At 42.8% G+C, this 19,926-nt stretch overlaps 1 protein-coding gene across 4 annotated transcripts in view; it reads left to right on the top strand.

Annotated features, from left to right (window-relative positions):
• SPNS2 (SPNS lysolipid transporter 2, sphingosine-1-phosphate) overlaps positions 1 to 19,926 on the top strand; it is a 130,869-nt gene that overhangs the window by 49,674 nt on the left and 61,269 nt on the right. For all 4 annotated transcript variants that reach the window (XR_008965941.1, XR_008965942.1, XR_008965940.1 and 1 more), the window contains exon 3: positions 12,247 to 12,383. Coding sequence is in view for 1 of the 4 variants with exons in the window: in XM_057375489.1 (XP_057231472.1) it covers positions 12,247 to 12,383 (137 nt within the window). In the remaining 3 variants the exon portion in view is untranslated. The remainder of the gene's footprint in view (positions 1 to 12,246; positions 12,384 to 19,926) is intronic.

Raw genomic sequence — 19,926 nt, 5'->3', positions numbered from 1 at the left:
GATTTTTAGAGCAGTACCCCTTGCTGGCACTGACTGAATCTTAGAGCAAGTGAATAAAAATCAGATGTTTCAGCTGTCCTCTTGAAGTTTTTGTGATGAGAAATAATGTCTTTTCATCCTTTAGAATTCAGGTTATTTGACAAACGTTTGCCTCTCTCCAGATATCTAGAGGCAGACAATGTGAGACCATGGTGAAGTCAGTATGTTTAGAAATTCAAAAAGATCTTACCTAACCCCTGTGAAGGAATTTAGCTATAATAAAGAGATGAATCTGTACTTTCCCCCTTCAGATAGATAATTTCCTTAGTTGCTGAGTGCTGTTGATTGTAAAAGATGGCATTTTACTGATTTGCTAAARGACTCTTGTAGATGCATGGCCTGAGTTGGAAAGTTAGCAATTTTGTGAAGAACGGTGTGGAAGGAGTTTGCTGCCGAGTCCTGACACACTTTTATCAACACACACTGTGAATGTGATTCCTTGTCCTTCCCTGTCTGGACATCAGTGTTTTGCTGCTGTGCCTTGGTGATWACACTGGAACAAGATTTGGGGTGCCCTGGATGTGTTTCATTCACCCCAGAGTATTTCCTGCTCATTTGCCTGTATTTACATGATTTYCCGAGCAATTTCTGGAGCGTCTAATCTGCAGAAATGTCTTCAGTTTTAACTCTCAGTAAGACAGCTTTGGTGGGTGCCAATGATAGACATTAAAATGGAGAGCAGAGTCTCATTTCATCCCTGTGTCCTACCAGATTAGATGCTGTCCCGAGGCTGTCGGTGCTGTGGTAGTTGACAGCCAATTCCATCATTAAAATGCAAGTATGGCCATTTTCCCATCCAAAGAGGGAGCATGTGTTCTGCCAAGCCCACTGTAGATGGTAAAACAGCCCCCTAAAGAACTGTAAAAATAATTTAAAATAAATCAATCAGTCCCACTGCCAGCCTAGGGAGAATGTCAGCCAAGAGCTGTATCCCCATCCCCATTCCCAAAGCAGAGCCCTGTGGATTTGCAAGGCTTTGATGTAGCTTTTCCTCAATACTCTCAGCATTCCCTTGGCTCCCACCAGTGTAGCCATCAGGATCGATAGCTTCAAAATCCCACGGGCTTGTGGCCCTGGTGGAAGGCAGTGGCYGAGGGTCTCTTTGTGGCCAAAACTGCTGGTAAAACCTGCATATCCCTGCTCCAGCCTTCTCCAAATCCCTGGCTCTGAGATGGACCTGTGAGCGAGYAGTCCTGTGCCCCAGCTGCATGTGTGACATGTTTGGGAAGTGAATGTTTGATTCTGCAGTTTCTCCTGCTTTGTAAATGCAACCAGYAACTATTGAGAGCTGTGTGTAGAGGTCAGCAGGACATTCCCACTGCAGAATAGTAATTTATTTAGGAATTTAATTTTAAAAACAAACCCAAACAAACCTGAAGCTGAAAGCTCTGGGATGAGAATATATGAGATGATCTCCTTCAGTAAGTTGCACGAATACCTGAGGAGCTCTCGATTTCACTCTGAAGAAAAGGGGAAGCACTTCCTATTGCCTTGTTTTTCTTAGGAAACTGTTGCTGTTGGTAAATAACATGGAGCAAAGAATTTATTAGTAATACCTGGTACAAGTGCCTCCTCTCCATCCTGTTCTCTATTGCTGCAGGAAGTAGGTTTTAAGATTGATTTCTGTTTGAGACTGAATAACTCCTATTACACCCTAGTTAATTATTTGAAATTAAAATTTTCATTGAGGAAGGATGCAGGATTAGTGGTGCTTTTGTAAAGAAGGATGGCAAAGCTCATTTTAGGATAAAAACAATCTTCCCTCTCTATCTCAAATTAGAAACCAGGAACATTATTTCTGTTTATACCAGATACAAATGAAGTATCATACTATTATGAGAATAACAGATTTGAAGTGTTTTATTGCTAGTTAAATCTAATTCATGGTACTCAATGCAGATTTCAAGGATCAAAGGATTTAGATTATTCTGCATTGCCAGCCTTAGGCTGTCATTTCTTGGTGTGTTTAAATGCTTGCTATGGTTGAAAAGGCTTTTTGGGCAAAGGTGCACATCCTTATCCCTGCCCTGAGGGACACGGTGTAGTTCTGGCCATCAGCTCGTGCTGCCTGTCTTGGACAGGGAACTTGCCAGAAAATATAGACTATAGTTTTTAGCCCTCTGCAGTCCCTAGATTTTGCTCGCCAGATGGTCACACAATCTCTGTACTGGCACAAGGGGAAGTCTGACCAGTTCCTTGAGGAGATCTCACCTTCAATTCCAACAGCTCCTGCGGATGTGGCTGTGTGTGTGCCCAGTGTCATAATTGTAATGGAAAAAAAAAAGAGCTCCCCAAGTAGAGGAAGGGAATAGAACAAAATAAAGCTCCTTTGAGGTTTGTGGTTATTTATATGCTTTTTAAAGACACTTTTCTCTGGCTGTGAGCACTGGGTATAGGTGTTTCATCCTCCTAACAAATGGGAGCAGCTTTCCCACAGCTGGAGGTTTATTTGTGACTGTGGCTCTCAGAGGGATGGCAAGTGGACAGAACATACTGGAAAACTGCACAGAAAAGGAAAAGGAAAATTGTTATTTGTTCAGATGCTATTAATGCTCCCAGTGATTGCTGCMTGTGACTCTAACAGCAACCAAGATTGGTTTAGGTATATTCAGTCATGTCGAGGCAAACCCAGTCTTGTAGCTGTGTCACGATGCTGCAGTACTGTGCAGCTATTGACCAGTCTCTGCACCTCTGGGATCTCATGTTTAATTCAGGATTGACCAGAATGGATACAAATCCATCCTAATTGGCTAAGTAAGTTAATGAACTTTCCCCACAACTGATTGGACGATGGCARACTGACCCTGTCACGCACAGTGTGAGCAGGCGGCCAGGCAGGACTGACACGTCCTGCTCCAGTGTGGAGCCAGAAAGTTCTCAAACACTCAGAGCTTGTTAAATCAAATGGAGAAGAAACTGCAAGAGAACAAAGCTCTGACTGGGAACTTCATGACTTTACTCTGTGCATGTACAAGGTCAGAGTCACTYGTGGTTTTAGAAATATAACTGTGAACCACGTTTCAACTTTTAGAAAGAATTTAGGTGCACATGTTAATAAGTTAGTACCTGACCAAGCTGGTGGAAATGATGCAGATGCAATTTTGTCTTCCTAACTTTTGGGTTTTTTTCCAGAATACTGTGGGAATAGTTGTAATTTCCAGACCACAGATCCTTTTGGTATATTAGCCAGTCTTTGGTTGTGATACCATATACAGTGATCACATGTACAGGGAGGAAAAAGATGAACAGGACAAGACTATGGTGATAGTTTCTGGATATACCAAATCAACTGGCTAGCTGAGGACTTTCTGCACAAGAGGATCTACCTTCAACAGCCTTTCAGTTAGTATTCCTACAGGGTTTCGTCCAATCCTGTTTTGTAATGACATAAAACATTAGCTCCTGGGGCTTCCTGTGATAAAATCCCAGTGTTTAGTTAAGTTTTGTGAATGAAACATCTCCTTTGATTTGCATTTTTCAGCTGCCACCTTGTCAGTCTAAGAGAGGAGGTGATTCAGTTTTCCCCTTGTTGCTCATGGTGTTAGATCTCCTCCATATCCCACACTGGTTGTTCCCTTTTCCAGCATGTTTAATGTTTTACTGTAAAAGGATTTGTTTTGTCCTTTTGGCAGCTCTTTTTTATGCCCTCTGTGCTTTTCCAGTAATAACATTTAACATTACAGGGACAATACAGAAGAGTCTTTATTGGCAAAGAGGTTCTGATCTCTGCTGCCATAAGTCATAAGCAGTTGTATCTAACAAAACTCTCAGCTCTAATGCCCACTGAATCAMGGAGTCCTTCCATCAGCTTTGGTCAGGAGTCTAAATCAAACCACACTRAAAGCATTTTGCAGGAAAACAACTCAAAGTGGAAGTGGCTATAAAACAGAAGTGGCCCTCGCTTATTTAWTCCATCACTTCTGAACAGTAAGAAATGCAAAACCAGAGTTTAAACACTGCCAGAAAGGTGTGTTTTCTGGGCTCTGCTGCCAAGTGCCAGCAGTCTAATGTTGTCCTAGGCAATAATCTACATGGTTTTGTATGGCACTGCCATGGAAACCCAACTGTGCCACAGCCTTCTCTTCCCTCTTCATGGAGTGAATCAGATTGTGGATGTGAAGATTATTTTTTAATTGATGAAGAGAGGTGGTGTCTGCTCCTCCTCAAGTGTTTTCATAGCCRCAGAAGACACTCAGCTACAAATACACAATTATTTCATTGGAAAAGCTGGTCCTTGGGGCTGGGTGGCTGCTCCTCTCCCACAGGCAGCTCAGTGCAGYGTCAGGCAAGCACCAGTTCAGGCACAAGGAAAGTGATGGACTGTGAGCCGGACATTGGAACTGTTCTTTTGGATTGCTGCGTTGTCTTATGGAATGCATCTCTAGGAACAAAGCAACTGGTTTATTGATGTTCAGGTTGCCCAAATTCCTTTAAAACAATGGTCATGTGATCACTGTAATTCCCAGAATGAAAAGGAGAAGTAGGAGGTTTCCTCTTTTCTATTTAAACGRTGTCTGTGTTTTGAACAGCTGTTCAAAATTTAATCATATAGCAAGTTAGCTCTCGCTCCAAGTAAATTTGCTGGACATCCAGGAGATGGAACAGCACAGTAAAATTCTGTCATTTCCATTTACACGTAGGTAAAAAATATTGAAGCAAGATAKAATTGAATCTCAGATGTATAAAATGGTTGTGAATTGATGACTGTGAGTAAGTATCTACTTACGACTTGAGCAATAAGGAAGATATGAATGGCTGAATCTTTTAACTGCAGCTTTAATGGACATAATATAGGAAATTAACAAAAAAAAAAAAAANNNNGAAAAATTTCTGGGTTTCTGGATATTCTTGTTTTCTGTTTCCAAAGAGTGGATTTCCCAGCAATTCCCACTTAAGCAATTATTCTTGTTAGCTAAGGCAAACAAAGAAAGCTTCAGGATATCCTTTGCTGGGAATATAAAGGCTAGCCCTTGGAAGAAGCTGGTTTGTGCAGTGAGGAAAAGGGGTGGAATTATTAGTACTGAGTTCTTCCAAGCACTGCATTGTGCATATTGTTGAGTGAATTTAAACTTGCCAGGCAAGCTGTGCTCAAGCCTTGTCTGGCTTCRTAAGTGGTGTTTTTGTAACCAGGTTCTGACCCTGTCACAGCAGATGGAACTGAGTGGTATCGTGCAGCAGCYTCCTTCTCAATGTAAATGTGTGTGTCAGCTGTGTGTGTACATACTCATCCTAAACATGTTGTTTACATTTTGTATCAGTTTGTGCTAAGGAAAAACTGGCACCTCGTGGTGCAACATGCTCCCTATGGAGAAGACAAGATTGGAGCTGGAATACTGATCAGTGGCCTCTGCAGTGAGGGAAACATATCCTAGAGTGTCCTGTGAAACAGAGAGACATACTTGAAAGCACAGACAGTGGGAGTGGTTAGGGCCACAACTTTAAAGTACTTACTCTCCTCTCTTTCCAACTTTTGACCCATTCCCATCTTGTCAAGCAGCCCAGAGCACTGAGTGCCATGTCCAGTTGATTCTTGAAKACCTCCAAGAATGGGGACTCCTCCACCTCCCACGGCAGCCCCTTCCAATGCCTGACAACTCTTTCAGTGAAGAAATTCTTCCTGATGGTCAKCCTGAGTCTTCCTTGGCACAGCTTGRGGCTGYTTCTTTTCATCCWGTCCCKTGTTYCCTGGGASCAGASCCCGACCTACCCTCCTGYCAGGGACTTGTGGGAAGCCRGAAGGTTCCCCCTAAACCTTCTTTTCTCCAGGCTGAGCCCCCCAGCTCCCTCAGCTGCTCCTCATCAGACTTGTGCTCYAGAGCCTTCCCCAGCTCYGCTGACCTTCACTGGACATGCTCCAGCCCCTCAATGTTGTTCTTGCAGAGAGGGTCCCAGAACTGGATGCAGCACTCAAGGTGTGTCCTCACCCATGCCCAGTRCAGAGGGATAATGTCCCTGGTCCTGCTGGAGACATTTTTCCTGACACAAGCCAGGATGCCACTGGCCTCTTGGCCACCTGGGCACACCTGGGCTCATGTTCAGCTTCTATTGACGAGCATCCCCAGATCTTTTCCTACTGGACAGCTATGTCCAGCCACTCTGTCCCCAGCCTGTGACAYTGCCTTGCATTGTTGTGACCAAAGGGTGGGACTTGTCACTTTGCCTTATTGAACCTCAGTTTGCTGAGGATACAACACTCAGTGAGGCATTTATGAAATTCTCTGTTTTGTCCTGTGGTCTGTTCTGGGAGAACATTTCAGGCAACATCCAACTCAAACCTTTGTATACCTTACTCCAGTTGAATTTGGTGCATTCTCAAGTATTTTTTTTAAATGCTCCTGTGTTTGACATTGTCAGTGTGTGACAGCTTTGCATGACATATGGAACTGATGGTGTATTTCAAAGCTCCTCACACTTGTCAGAAACTTCTCGTCTGCATGGGAGTCTGGAACCTGGTGCTCTCGTGTTTTGCACCCAGCAAAGCRCAGTAACACGATCCATCTGTTGGCTGTTGAATTAGCAGTGAAGTAAAATGAAGTCCACGTGCAGAGTGATGTAACAGGGTATCTATAGTAAAGTGTGTGACAGGGATGATTTTCAGGGTGATATTTTGTAAAATCAATTGTATTGTATTAATTCATCCTTCTTCAATGGATGAACGTTTAAATCACATCGCTGAGATTCCCAGGGCCTTGAAGTGCCCCACCAGCATATCAGTTTTACCTTGATCTCATCATACAATCAGTAATGTTGAAGACCTCTAAGATTATTAGGTCCTACCATTAACCCAGCACTGCCAACTCCACCACTAATCCATGTCCCTYAATGCCACARCTACAGTTTTTGAAAACTTCCAGGGTTGGTGATTCCACCACTGCCCTGGGCWACTTGTTCCAGTGCTTGACCATCACCACATGGTGCCTGAACTGTCAGGTTCAGTGATTAAGTAGCGTGACAAGGATCTTTGTTCTTTCTTGAAATGKTGCTTGAATGGTGCTGTAAGAAAACAAATCACTTTAAATTGAGGTTGTAGACCTTCAGAAATCCCTTTGACATAAAAATGATCCTATAAACAGGATCCTGCTGAAGCTGAAGACCTATGCGGATTCCAGATGTCTGTAGTTCATCATGGGCAGGTCACTTTCCTGTGTCTTAATTTCCTTAGCTCTGAAGTGGAAATTAATGTTTAATTTTCTTCCTATATTGTCCCATGCCTCACTGTGATTAAATGTGTTGTGTTTCATGTGCCGAGTAGTATTAGTATAGCATGAAACTGTAGAGAAAATGAAAATTAAAAGACTGAAGCATTGCAAAAAACATGTCTTTGGAACAGAGGAGCTAGTTGGGCTGTTGGAGAGTCTTTATTGACCATTACAAGTAGATGGTACCTGGTACCACAAGCAGCTTGAGAAACACATGCAGTCATGACTGAAAGTCCCTGGGATAGTAGTAACTTGACTAAATCCCAGAGTTGTGCTTGTACACCACACCCATAAATTACCCCATCCAGGGCGAGCTGCCTGTTCAGGTGTTTCATTGTTTGGAAATTTGTTGTTGGGAAGATGTTAGCAACCTTCAAGCACATAGTTCTCAGCTGTGTCTTAGTAGATGGCAGTCCCTGGATGCAGAGTCTGTCTGGGTTTGCTTCCCACAGAGCCAAGCTCACTATCAGCACTCAAGTAGATGTGTACACATGGTTTGTGCTGTTTCAGAGTTCAAAGATACCCACTAGTTTTGTTTTTTTATTGAGCATCCTTGTGTAGAGAAAGCTATTTTTACCTGAATCTGAACCTTTCTAGCATAATTTCTGATGGGAAAAAAAAAGAAGCCCTGTCTGCTTGAAGTCAAAACCAAAAGAAGGGACCGTTTTTTGGATGTGCCTGTGATCCTCTCAGCCTTCCAGGAACTGAGAAATGGCAGCCTCTGTGTGTGCCTCTGTCACTGCCTCTATTCCTTCTTGATTCCACTCTGTGGATGACCTGCTGGCAGGAGAAGCCCCATTCTGAGGTACTTAAGAGAGGGTTATCTTTGAGYTGATAAGTCCACTATGGAAAAGTCCACTAAAGAGAGAATGAGACGGAGACAACAGTGTCTTTGGAACACAGGGTAGACATCTGGTGGGTCAGAGCCTTTTCAGGGAACAATTGTAGAGTCAAGCTGGTAAATTTTTGTTTGGAGAGAAAGAAGAGAAAAATAGAAGTGATGGTGCTTAGTTCCAGTGGGCAGGAGCTTTTAATAACTAATGATTGAATAAAGTATAAAATCTACAGTTCCTTCCTCTCCTGTCATCTCCTTTGCTTCCACTGTTGAGGGACTTATTTTTCTCCTGGGTACACAGGCAGCTCGTGAGAGGGGAAGGTTTGGTCTGAGTAGCAGCTCCCTGACCATAATCCTGAAATAGGACTGAAGCTGCAGTACATCCAGCAGCAACAGAGGCCAGGGTGGATGATTTCCTTCTCTGGTGGGCGTTTGGGTGGGACATGTAAGACTTTTTATTTTTATGCTGCACATTGTTGCAATTCCAGCCATGCACAGAAAAAGCTGAGGAGGTGCTCATGCACCTGTACAGGGTGGGACAGGCATCCAGAGGCAGAAATAGACACTGAGCCATCCTGTTTGGGCAATTACATCTTCCTGCCTTCTCACCACAGTCGGCACTTAGCTGCTAAGTCACAAAGGGAGGAATAAAGACAAATGGATTCTCCTTTCAAAAATACCTGTACTTAAAAGAACCTCCCTCCTTGATGCCATTCATTATGTGTCTGTTTATTCATCCTTCACTCACATAATAATTTGCTCCTGCAGAAATGTATCTCAGCTCCACCCGGCRATGGGACTGAGCCACATTTGCTGGCACTGCTGGAGATCCTTTTACCCAGAGGAATTAGCTGTGCACATCCATAATGGGACTGCTAGAGCTATACCTGCCCACAGCTGCTCCGGATGCCATCACTGCCTTCACAGTAGCTCATCTGAAATCCCAGTGGGTTTCTAACTCTGCCCTGGCTTGCACTCTACAACTCTGCAAGAGAGAGTAATATTCTGAGATGTCTCTAAGTGAAAATGGGAAGAGSAGCTGTTGATTGGGAAGAGGAAAGTGCAATGCCAGCCTACGTCCCACTGCTGCCCTAATAGAAAAGATTTGTGGATGTGGTTGAGCTGAAGCAGCAGATGCTGTGGTGTCACTTCAGTTTTATTAATTTGGGAGTGGGTGAGTGCAAGGAGCAGAAAATGCTGTGAAAGAGGGAAGAGAAGCCAGAAAGGAAGAATCTGGCACAGGTAGCAGGCTCCTTTACTGGAATGCAATCCTTTGCCCCATGCTCAGCCCWCTTTCCTGCAAATTACCATGTTTCTGTTGCCCCTCTCTCCAACTGAATGTGCTTCAGTTTTGTGTCTTGTGGAGGTCCCTCCTTCGTGGTGTTTAGTTGTTACAGAGCCTCAGCTCCTGGTCGAGGGTAACTCAGGTTTTCATCCCACCTGTCAATGTGCCCTACTTTTATTCACCTCTGTTCTGCCAGCCAAGGCTGGGGCTCAGGAGTGTCGGSTGTCACTGGCAGGAGTAATTGCAAAAATTGATTCATGGGAATGCCTGTAACAGGCAAATCCTTTTGACAGACCACATAGCCATCATACTCTGCATTTATTTGAGTCAATCAATGCTCTGATGCATATTTGGGTCATAAATACTCCAATATAAATTGCATTTATTCTTGTGACAGCTGTGTTCCATTACCTGTTATTTATTCGGCTCCGTTGTCCTTTTGTTTTGCACCTTGTGGAGCTGTCAAGTCAGCTGCTTACCACTGACAAAGCTCACAGCTCAGTCTTCCAAAAATAAATCCTCCAAAGGGATTTGAGTAGCAGCAGGATCTATATTGTTGGAAAGTCATTGGACGATCTTTCTGTTAGTTTGTTTAATTTGAAAGAGGAGCTTTGTGCATTTTGCCCAAATTCCAGAATTAGACTTTTCATTTATGATCCAGAGGTCATTGAAGCTAATAATCCCACTGATTAAAGTGAATTTTGGATCACACCCTGCATGTCTCAAAGTTGAATTAACCATGTTATTTGATATTTGAAATGGTGGGATGCTGACTTTGATGTTTCTAATTTTCCCTTGGAAAGTTTTTCAGTTTTGTGTCTTTTTACATCATAAAAATGGCAGAATATGGGATTCTGAGATGAATGAATGTGTCCTTCCAAGGGAAGGATCAAACTGCAGTGGGCTCACTGCTCTGGACGAGTCACAGTCATTTTCTGCTTCTCATTCGCAATGAACATGAAGCCACACATCCTTCGTGCCAGGTTGCTGTACCAGCTTTGCAATGTGCCAAGCCCTTGGTGTTAATTCAGGAAAGCACTTAATCATGGAATTGATGACTCTAAAGTGCCTAATATAAGCATGTGCTTAAGTGCCTTRTTGGAGTGGGGCCAGTGCAGATGTGCCCTTGCCCAGCAGAGATTTGTGAGCCACTCCTGGTTTAGTTTCTCTGTAAAACAGAGATGAAAACACTGCTCATAGTTTTATTCAACAGGTTTTGTTTGCACAAGGATTTTGGGATTGATGCAGGGACTAARTTCTATCAATAGGGTTTATGGGTGAGCTAAACAGCAAAACTGTTCATAGCATTACTGTCGAAGTATGTGTGATATAATGTTGCATGTGCTGCTTTTCAGGTCCTAACATTTCTCTATTATCTCYATTTATTTTACTCTAAATGTGAAAAGAGTAAATCTGAATTTAAACCAAATATCACAGGGCAAAATACATACACACTCATATGGCTCACAAAACATAGATGCAAATGGATATGTATTATTTATAAAGCAGCTTTGACATCTTATTATACTAAAAAAAGACGAGACATTTAGTCATAGTTCAGCATTCTGCACATTWTTGAACTATCGTATATCATCATCCATAAAAAATTAATGTTTTGGGTCTTTACCAGTTTAATTTTATATGCACATTCCAATCAAAGAGGGTAGGGGTGTCCTCTGCTCTTATATTATTTTTTTACCTATTCTATCCCCCCACCCCATTTTATGCAATTAAAATAGACAGCTGGGGTTAGGTTATGCCAAAAGCCCACAGTGCCCTCCAAGACCTACCAGATAACAAATGAAAGTCAGAATTGTGTGACTAAAGAGAGGTCTCCACTTATTCCGGTGTCCCACCCAAATCCTTCTGGATTTGATGAATTTAGAAGACAGCCAGTGAAAGTCAGAGTTCATGCTACACACCAATAAAATCCATGTAATTGCCCTTATCCAAATCTCTAATGTGGACAAACAAAAGCCAGGTATTAATCAGCTTAAAACCTGGTAATTTCTGCAGAGGTCCAAATCAATCAGGAATATGGTGTGATTGCCCCATTTCAGGTGTTCTCAGGGGTGAGCCCAGCCAGATTGCTTTGAGCTGGGCTGGAGGAATCTACTCAGAATCGAGGCAATTTTGCAGAGGTTATTCTCTCAACAGCCTCATTCCTGCTTGACAGAAGCTGGGTTAATGCTGGGTTTTGGAGGGAACAAAGAGTGAACTTGCAATCTTTCAGATGAGGACAACCCAGTCCAGTTTGGACTTTGTAGGTTAAAACTCTTTGTTCTAGTGAAGCTGTTGCTCAATGATGCATTTAAATAGAAGTTCAGTGATGGTGAAAGGACCTAGCGAGGAGACAGGGCTGGTGTCTGTAGGATGRTAGTGGTGTTTACCAGTTTTTCTCACTGTTTCATAATTTCTTTAAAATGGGAAGGATGCTAAGAAGGTTGAAAGAACCTCAGCTTCTGTGGCCCATTTCTCTCAAGTCTCTGCTGCAAGAGCCAGCAAGGCCCTGGCCTTGTTTTCTGTTTGCTTGAAACTCCTTCCAGCCTCTACTTCACCTTCTCAGTAACATTTAAGCAGAAGCTCTCAATTTATTCTGTCCTGGTTTTGCCTATCCCCAGATCTGAGCTCAGCTGACTATGAGGGACTGGTGCTTTCAAGTAATGAGTTCACTGGTCTGAAGTTTTTCTGGGAATGAAAGATGTGTTTGATTAAGGAAATACTGACTTCAGAAAGCCTGTCGGCCTGCACCACTCTGTAAGGCAGGGCTGCAGAATGTCTAATTAAATGGAACTGCTCTCTRGAGGATTTGGCTTGCAGAAAATTAGTTTTCATGTTCTTGGTCTGATGTTTATTAAACGTTTCTTTCCTTTTTCTCTCCTTTGCAGTTTTCATCTGTAGTTTCATGGTCGCAGCACCGATCTTTGGTTACCTTGGTGACCGGTTCAACAGAAAGATCATTCTCAGCTGTGGGATCTTCTTTTGGTCAGCTGTCACTTTTTCAAGCTCCTTCATCACTGAACAGGTAAGATCTTTGCAAAGGCACTTTGCAGGGTGTCCTGAAAGTATGGCARTACATTCTTAAATTTAACTCCCCGTCCCAGTGTGCTCAAGGGGAATGTATTCCTCTCATGCGTATTTAACATTTAGCATTTTGTATTATCTGACCTTTTGTGGAAGAAGTGTGCTCTGTGTAACTGTGTTTGCTTAACTGTGAAAGCTGTCACCCTTTGATCGTGCATATTCATATAAAGTAACAGATGAAGCATATCTGAGCAAGAGTTTCTGTTGACATAAGGGCTTTGTTTTGAGGGAGATCCTAAAGGAGCTTTAAAAGGCTTTACAAAAGTCTTGTGAAAAGGAATCCATGGCTGTCTCTTGTCTTCTGATATGTAACTGAAGCCATTGGAGTTYGTTGGGAAGTCTGCTTATTGTATGTGGAATAACAAAATGCATTCAGCAGTGTTTTACAGAGGCACTTTGGTTGCTGTCCACCAAGGCAGATAGGGAGGATGATGACATGGAGATCAGACAGTTTCAGCTCCTTTAACACTTGTCAATGGATTTGTCTGGGGAACTGGTGATGGAGTTGTCAGGCTCACTTAATTTTGCCAAGCTCTGCATCCCTCTCCTCCTCCCAGGACAGATGCAGTAGACCCCATTCTGATGACTCCTCACTGCATTCATTTCCTTGTCTGTCAGAGACATTGGGAGGAAACAATGATCTGGCAATTTCTGGGGGAAAATATCCTCCTGTTTAAATARCATTATAGAGGAGGTTTAATTGCTGCAGGTGGCAGCATTCCKGGGGAGACAAATCATAGCTCCTGGCATCATCAGACTGATTTCCCCAAGGGAGGCAGGGTTATTCCTCATCCTTTCTGTCCAGCTGCGTTCCAGAGATTGCAGCACTGTGGTCACGCCTGAAGAATGACAACCAGGGACTAAACCTCTCCACCCTGCTCCCTCCTGCCCACCCACATGCTCTGCAGTTTCTAATAAAAGAGAGTTTCCACTTATAGCAGGCAGTGGCACTCACATGTCAGTCTGGTTTTCACCAGGATTAGTTGCTGGCTACATTTCTAGAGCAAAATGCATGTGGCCAAATGTGGAACTCAATAAATTGTTCTGGTTTATCCTTGGCTAGGAAGCACCCTTTCCAGAGCAAGAACATCTCTCATCTAAAATAAAAAGACTTTTTTTGGTATTCTCTTTATTTTTTTTTCCTTAAATGTCTCTTATAACATTCTGCAAAAGCAGCTGCGATCAGAGCTCAAAGAGAGAAGAATTTTAGACAGAACTTTCTTATAAACACTTCTTATGTTATGGACATATATTCATGCTCAGGTTCTCACTGATCTCCCAGATCAATGGACAGAGTCCCACAGCTGGAAGTAGGGGAACACTGGAACTGGACTGATGTTTTCAGAGTTGAATTTCATTTTAAGGATTTGGAGCTTACTGACTGAAGTAGTTCAGGGATTAGTATATATGGTCATTTGTACATGGCAGCTCAGAGCGACAGTAACATTGTTAGCCAAAGAAAGGGATAATAACGCTTATAAAGCTGGATTATGTTTGGAATCCAAACCCCAATGTTTTGGAAGCCATAAGAGAGACAAGATTAGAATAGTCAGACCTGTGCTAAGACATCCTGGATTTGCATCAGTATTAACTCTGGACCCCAAAGACCATCTTGACAAAAACCACCCTAATGTTTAGAAAAATCCCCTGTCCTGGTTTCCTGTGATCCTCAGCTCCACCAGAAGACTTAGCTATTATTCCAGAGATCTTATGCCCAGCTCCTGTTACTGGCTCCAAGAGGTGATAGTAAATGTTGAAGCTATTGTAAGGATGTTCTCAACTCAGTGGCTGCAGCAGCCTAAGAATRGTCCAACTTTCCATGTTATCCCTCCCGCTTTGGTGTCCGTGTTGGAGGCCTCATCTCTAATTGGGAAGATGTGCCACATTGAACAAGGTGAACTCCTGACATGCTAAAAGGGTCAGAGAAGAGCTGATGCAGCTTTTTTTCTTCATGGAGGCATTTTTTCCTAAACTTTTCCTGATCTTGTCTGGGATTTATTTGAGGAGTAAAATGTTGTCCTTTATCTCAACATWATTTTTTCCTTTGGGAAGGAGAGCAGGGAGCTGAAATACCAAAACTCTTTGCTGGCACAAATAAAAGCAGTAGTAAAACTACTGTGAGTAGAGAAGTGCTCACATCCAAGTTGACATGAGAACACAGGGCTGGAAGGAGCAAGTTGACCCAGACTGTGCACATCAGAGAACTGTACAGCAAACTCCTTAATGTGGCAGCACCAGAAATCCTGAATTAGGTGAGAAACAGTAGCATTCAAAAGGAATAGCAGACTCTCTTCAGAGACTGCCTTTCTTCAAATTTTGAGTGTCCAATGCCTCATGCATCATGTCACTGTGTAATAAAATAGGTGCACAGCCACACAGCTCAAATTTGGAGTGCAAATGGAAAGAGACAGCTTTCAGCTTTGTTCAGCTTAACAAAGGCCAAAAGCAGCTACAGAGCTGGTGAACTCCAAAGGCACTCAATTTGTAAAAGTCTTTGGCAGTGTGTTAGTTCTCACTAAAATTTGGACACCTAAAGGAAGCCATGAAAGATGCTGTTATTTGAGTCAATAGCTAGATCRTTGTGCAAAGAAATTTACAGAAAAGGACACGTTCATTCTTATTTGGCCTACTGTCTTCCCACAACTTCATCTGCTGAGCATGATGCCCTGGGATATCCCGGGGTCAGTTGGAGTCAGCTGTGTCCCTCCAATTCCTTGTGTCCCCCAGCCCTTCATTGGGGGTGAGGAGCAGAAGAGACCTTGAYTCTGTGTAAGCACTTATTGAGCARTAATGAAAACGTCCCTGTGTTAACAACTCTAGTCTCGGCACAAATCCAAAATATGGTCCAGTACAAGGTACTGGGAAGAAAATGACCTCAATGCTGGCCAAAACCAACACAAAAGGATTGGAGAACAGTAAACAGCTCATCTAAGATACTGTCTAAATGCTATTTTGTTCTAATTGGGTTAAAAAGAGTGACTGAAAATCAGCAGATAAATCARGAATTGSATACATGTGCCATGCAGACAATTACTAGAGAGCTCTGCCTTATTTTAATATCATTAGTTATTTATTACCAAATATCTCTGGGTTTTTAACGTGGAATAATGACTGTCAAATAAATGAAGAATTAATCTCTTATCTGCTGGTAGCTACTAAATAGCTAAATAATAGGCTGTCACAATGAAAAAGAAAGTCAGGCCAAAATCTGGGGTCATTCCAGTGCAGAGGTGATAGTTATAGAAAACAGCAATGCATGAATTCCACATAAAACAAAATAGAAACAGGACAACTGATGCCCAAAGGTTTGGTCACTGATCATGATACAAATACCTGCTTAGAGATTTTCTCCCTTTAAGCCTGACTTTTAAACAGTCCTGTACCTGCTAGCACAAATTTTGGCACTTYGACCTGCAAAACCCTTTCTTCTGTTGTTTTTGGCTTTTGCCAAGCATTTGGGGAAAACAGTTGCTAGTTGTTGGTTCATGGACTGTAATAAATCAACAAAAAATCAGTAGACTTCTTGTGGTATAGTCATATCCCAAAGAAATGAGCTAAGCATACAATCTTCATGGAGTTTCTTTGCCAGAATGTGTTTCCATCCAGACAAAAAGCTAAATATGTGCTTGTCTTTCTTGGTATCAATATAAACTCTGATTTAATTAGTAGCCAGTTTATTTCCCTAGGTAGCATTTTGATAAGCAATGGTGACTGATTGCATGTGGTGGGTAATCACCTTGAGGTGATTTATGTTCCAAGATGCTTTGRAAAGGGTCTGTAATCCCAACAGCACCATTTCTCTCTTTCTGAAAAGTGTAATATGAACCTGGTTATCAGGAGTAATCATGCACATTTTGAGAGTTTGTTTTGACTGCTTGGATATCCACAGCTATTAGGCCTAATAATTATTCTCAGCTGACTTTTTTGGGCAGAAGCTTGTCATAGATGAACCCTGGGGTTTGGTGCTAAACTTCCTGCTCCTCTTGACACAACTCTCTGGGACATCAGGAGCCTTCTCCCTTGTGGGCAAACCATTATCTTAGAGCAAGAAAGAGCTTGGAGGTGGAAATTTGCAGACTGTTCTCTAGCCTTCTAAAATACTGCTATTACTCCAACTAAATATCTTGAATAAAACATATTTCTGTGTAAAAGGGATGGKGGTTTACAAATGAGCAAAGGCTTTGGCTCCACTAGGCTGGGACATCCACAGTACCTAACACCACCAGCCAGAGCAGGCTGTGGTAATGTGGGCTGGTTGGGAGACACCAGAGCTGCACATGCTAGAAAGCTGGGAAATGGAAAAACAAAGAATTAACAAGGCAAACCAGGAATGTACTTTTGAATCCTCCAGTTCTTGATAAATATTTGCATTCAAATTTGGATACAGCTGACATGATAAAACCTTTTTTCTCCCAGTGCAATTTACCTCTGGATAGGTGTTTCTCCTAATGCTGCTTTCTTTTCCTATTCTTTTGATGTATCTCTGCAAGAGGAAGCAAATCGTCCAAAGTGGAGTTCTAGTTAGTCTGAAGTGCTTGGTCAAATCCTGTCATTCAGACTTGCTAGATGTATTTTTCTTTCCAAAGTTGTCTTTCAAGGGGTTTCTAAAAGAGAAACAACAAATTATGTGCAGTACAGAACAAATGGTTAGCTAGGTTAATTTTAAAATGTGTAAACATAAACCAACCACCCCCCTACACACGGTGATTCATTATAGGGGAAATAAAAAAAGCCTTCCGTCTCAAGTGCTCTGACAGAAGTTGTAATATAAAACATACACTCCTGTGCTTGTGGTTGTGTGCAAGATAAATCCACAGCTTGACAAACACAAACAAACAAAATTAAAATCCCCAAGCCATCGTTCTGTATGTGAGAAGGGAACTGAGTGTTGTCTTTGAAGTCACCATGAATTACTGAAATGTTTGTATCCTACTGTTGTGGCCTATTATTTTTGAGTATAACTCTCTTGGAGAAAGACGACAAAAGGGATTCTCCCAGCAGCTTTGGGAAGTCAGCTGCATGTGCATTCAGTCCCTTCCCTCATAGGCARTTTCTGGCAGGCCCTGTAGCTGTCACCGAAGTGGTGCTGGAATTAACACATGAGGTTCATGGCCAAACCTCTTGGTTGGCGCTGCTGTGTTTTGCCAGCTTTGGTGTGGCACTGGAGCCCTGCASACGAGCATGTGCTGTTGACATTTGGATTTCTGCACACTTGGCCTTTGCTAGACTGCTCAGGAAAACTAATATCCATTGTGAACTCTCTTGGGAGATCAGGTGAGWGCTGGCGCACTCTGTGCCAGAATTGTCAGCTCCCAGATCACTCCGAGCTGCAGTTCTGGCCCTTTGTGCTGCCCCTCTGCACCACGAGGTACCTGCAGCCTCCTTTGGCTCTGCCTTTGCTCTCCAAAGTGAGATGTGACAATCTGTGCATCTCCAGCTTTCTCCCTCTGCCCCACAGTGGAGCTGCTGTGCCGGGGGCATGGGTCAGCAGGAKCCAGGTGAAGGAGGTGCTGTGCTGRGCTTAGGTGGCTTGGAAGAGAGGGAAAGRATAAGGGGTCTCATCTCTGCTTTACACTGCAGACTGGATTTCTTTATGGGCTGATTCTGCCTCACTGTCCCTCTCCTGTATGTCTGAAAGGAGGTATGGAAGAAAGATTATTCCCACAGCCCCAGTTGGAGTTACAGAATTGTTAAGACTGGAAAAGACCTCTGAGATCATCATGTCCAGCCATCAACCCGGCATTACCACTTTGTGGGAATTGAAAGGCACCATTCCTTTGATCCGTCTCCAGCAAGAAGGCAAGAACCTGCTGTTCCTTCCCATTGCTGTTCCTAGTGGTCTTGTAAATTTTACTATCTCACATCTTTTCATATGATTATATGAGGTGTACYGTAGGAAAAAATACACTATTGCTTATTCCTTTAATAATGGAGCACTGACTGAGCTGTTCTTAAGGTATTCTGGGCATCTATCAAGTATGCTATCATCTTCAGCACAGCTGATTCCAAATATTGTGTGGGAAACTTTTGCTGTAAGAACATCTTCTCTTTCACAGACAAGCGTAATGATTTGAACTCTTAAATCTTGGGTCCTCACTGTTCCCTCAAGTTTTGCTGACCTAGGACAGAAGCAATGGGAAAAGATTATATAAATGAAATAGTTATAGAGTGCAGAATTACTGTCAAGTATTTGTCTTCTGGCCATTTTATATTCCTACCTTGTCCCTTTGTACCTGTCACTCTTCCAAGGGTAACCATAAATGAAAACAAGATTAACGTGCACTCAGAGCATCAGACCCAAAAAAGCCAATCTATGAGAGGAGGCAGCTTTTGTAGGTGTTACAAGAAATTGAAGCGTTTGTATTTTCTGCTCAGTGTTGGTTTTTTCTATCCAGTRTCTGTGTCTCTGTATCTGTGAAGCATTTGGGAAGTTATTGAAAACACAGCTGGTGATAGCTGCCAGGAGAGAGACAGAGCACAGTTCCAAAGCTTACTCAGAAAGCTTATTCATGTGATGAGAAAAATGAACTTCAAGTAGCTATCATCAGGAATATCTCTACCACACATTGCATTTCCCATCTTCAGAGTGTCTGGAACAGAAGTGGTTTTGGTCTCCCTCCTGGGACCTGAGAGTAACCAAGATAGACACCCCCAGGTCCCATCTTCCCCAGGTGGAGTCAGTCTGGCACCATGTCCTATTCAAATGTCTCAAATCACCCCAGCTATGTGCTGCTGTGTCCATAAATGTGCCTCCTCTGCCCTCTGCCACTTCCTTTTAGGTCATTAATTGGTTTGAAATCACGCAATATCTGAATCAAACGCTGTGGGTGCTGAAAGAAGAGATGTTTTCATTGCTGAGCATCAGAACTCAGCTGCACTCCTGTCTGCTGCTGCAGATTACAGTTCAGTGGAATGAAGGCAGTGACTTGCATTGAAATATCAGACCTGCCCCTCACAGCTCAGGCATTTTCTAGAGCAGGTGGACAGAGATTTGTGCTGGGAGAGCATCAAGAAACAGGCTCAAAGCTCAATGCTAATTTGCACAGGGTCTCAGCAAGGGCCCCCTGTAATTGCCTGCCCTGTTTCAGAGAGCTGTTTATCTGGGTTACTGGAAAATGTTGAAATCGTTATCACAGGGTCTGTGATTGTGGTTCTGATTCAGCTCCTTCTTTGGAAGTCTGTGGGAACTTTTTGTGTGTCTTTGTGGGAATTGAGTCAGACCCTACATCAACCCACATTCACTGCTGTTCCACTGGATCATGGAAATGCTAAGGGGACAACAGCATGGTGCATGAAAGACCTTTGCAGGCCAAAAAAACCTTTACAGGTTTGTCCAGGAAGACATAATTTTTATGCAGAAACCTGAATTTATAGTCTTTAGGTTGAAGAGTAGGAAAACTAAGCTGCTGTATCAGTTAATKAATGGTGTGGAAACAATGCCTGCCTGTAACATCCCACCTGTCCTGCTTTTGTTGTGCCTGAAC

The sequence above is a fragment of the Malurus melanocephalus genome, unplaced genomic scaffold (genome assembly GCF_030028575.1).
Source record: "Malurus melanocephalus ecotype Western Australia unplaced genomic scaffold, MMel_1.1 scaffold_251, whole genome shotgun sequence".
In the NCBI taxonomy this organism is placed as follows: Eukaryota; Metazoa; Chordata; class Aves; order Passeriformes; family Maluridae; genus Malurus; species Malurus melanocephalus.
The sequence above is the reverse complement of the archived record's forward strand: the minus strand, read 5'-3'. Positions and strand labels throughout refer to the sequence as shown.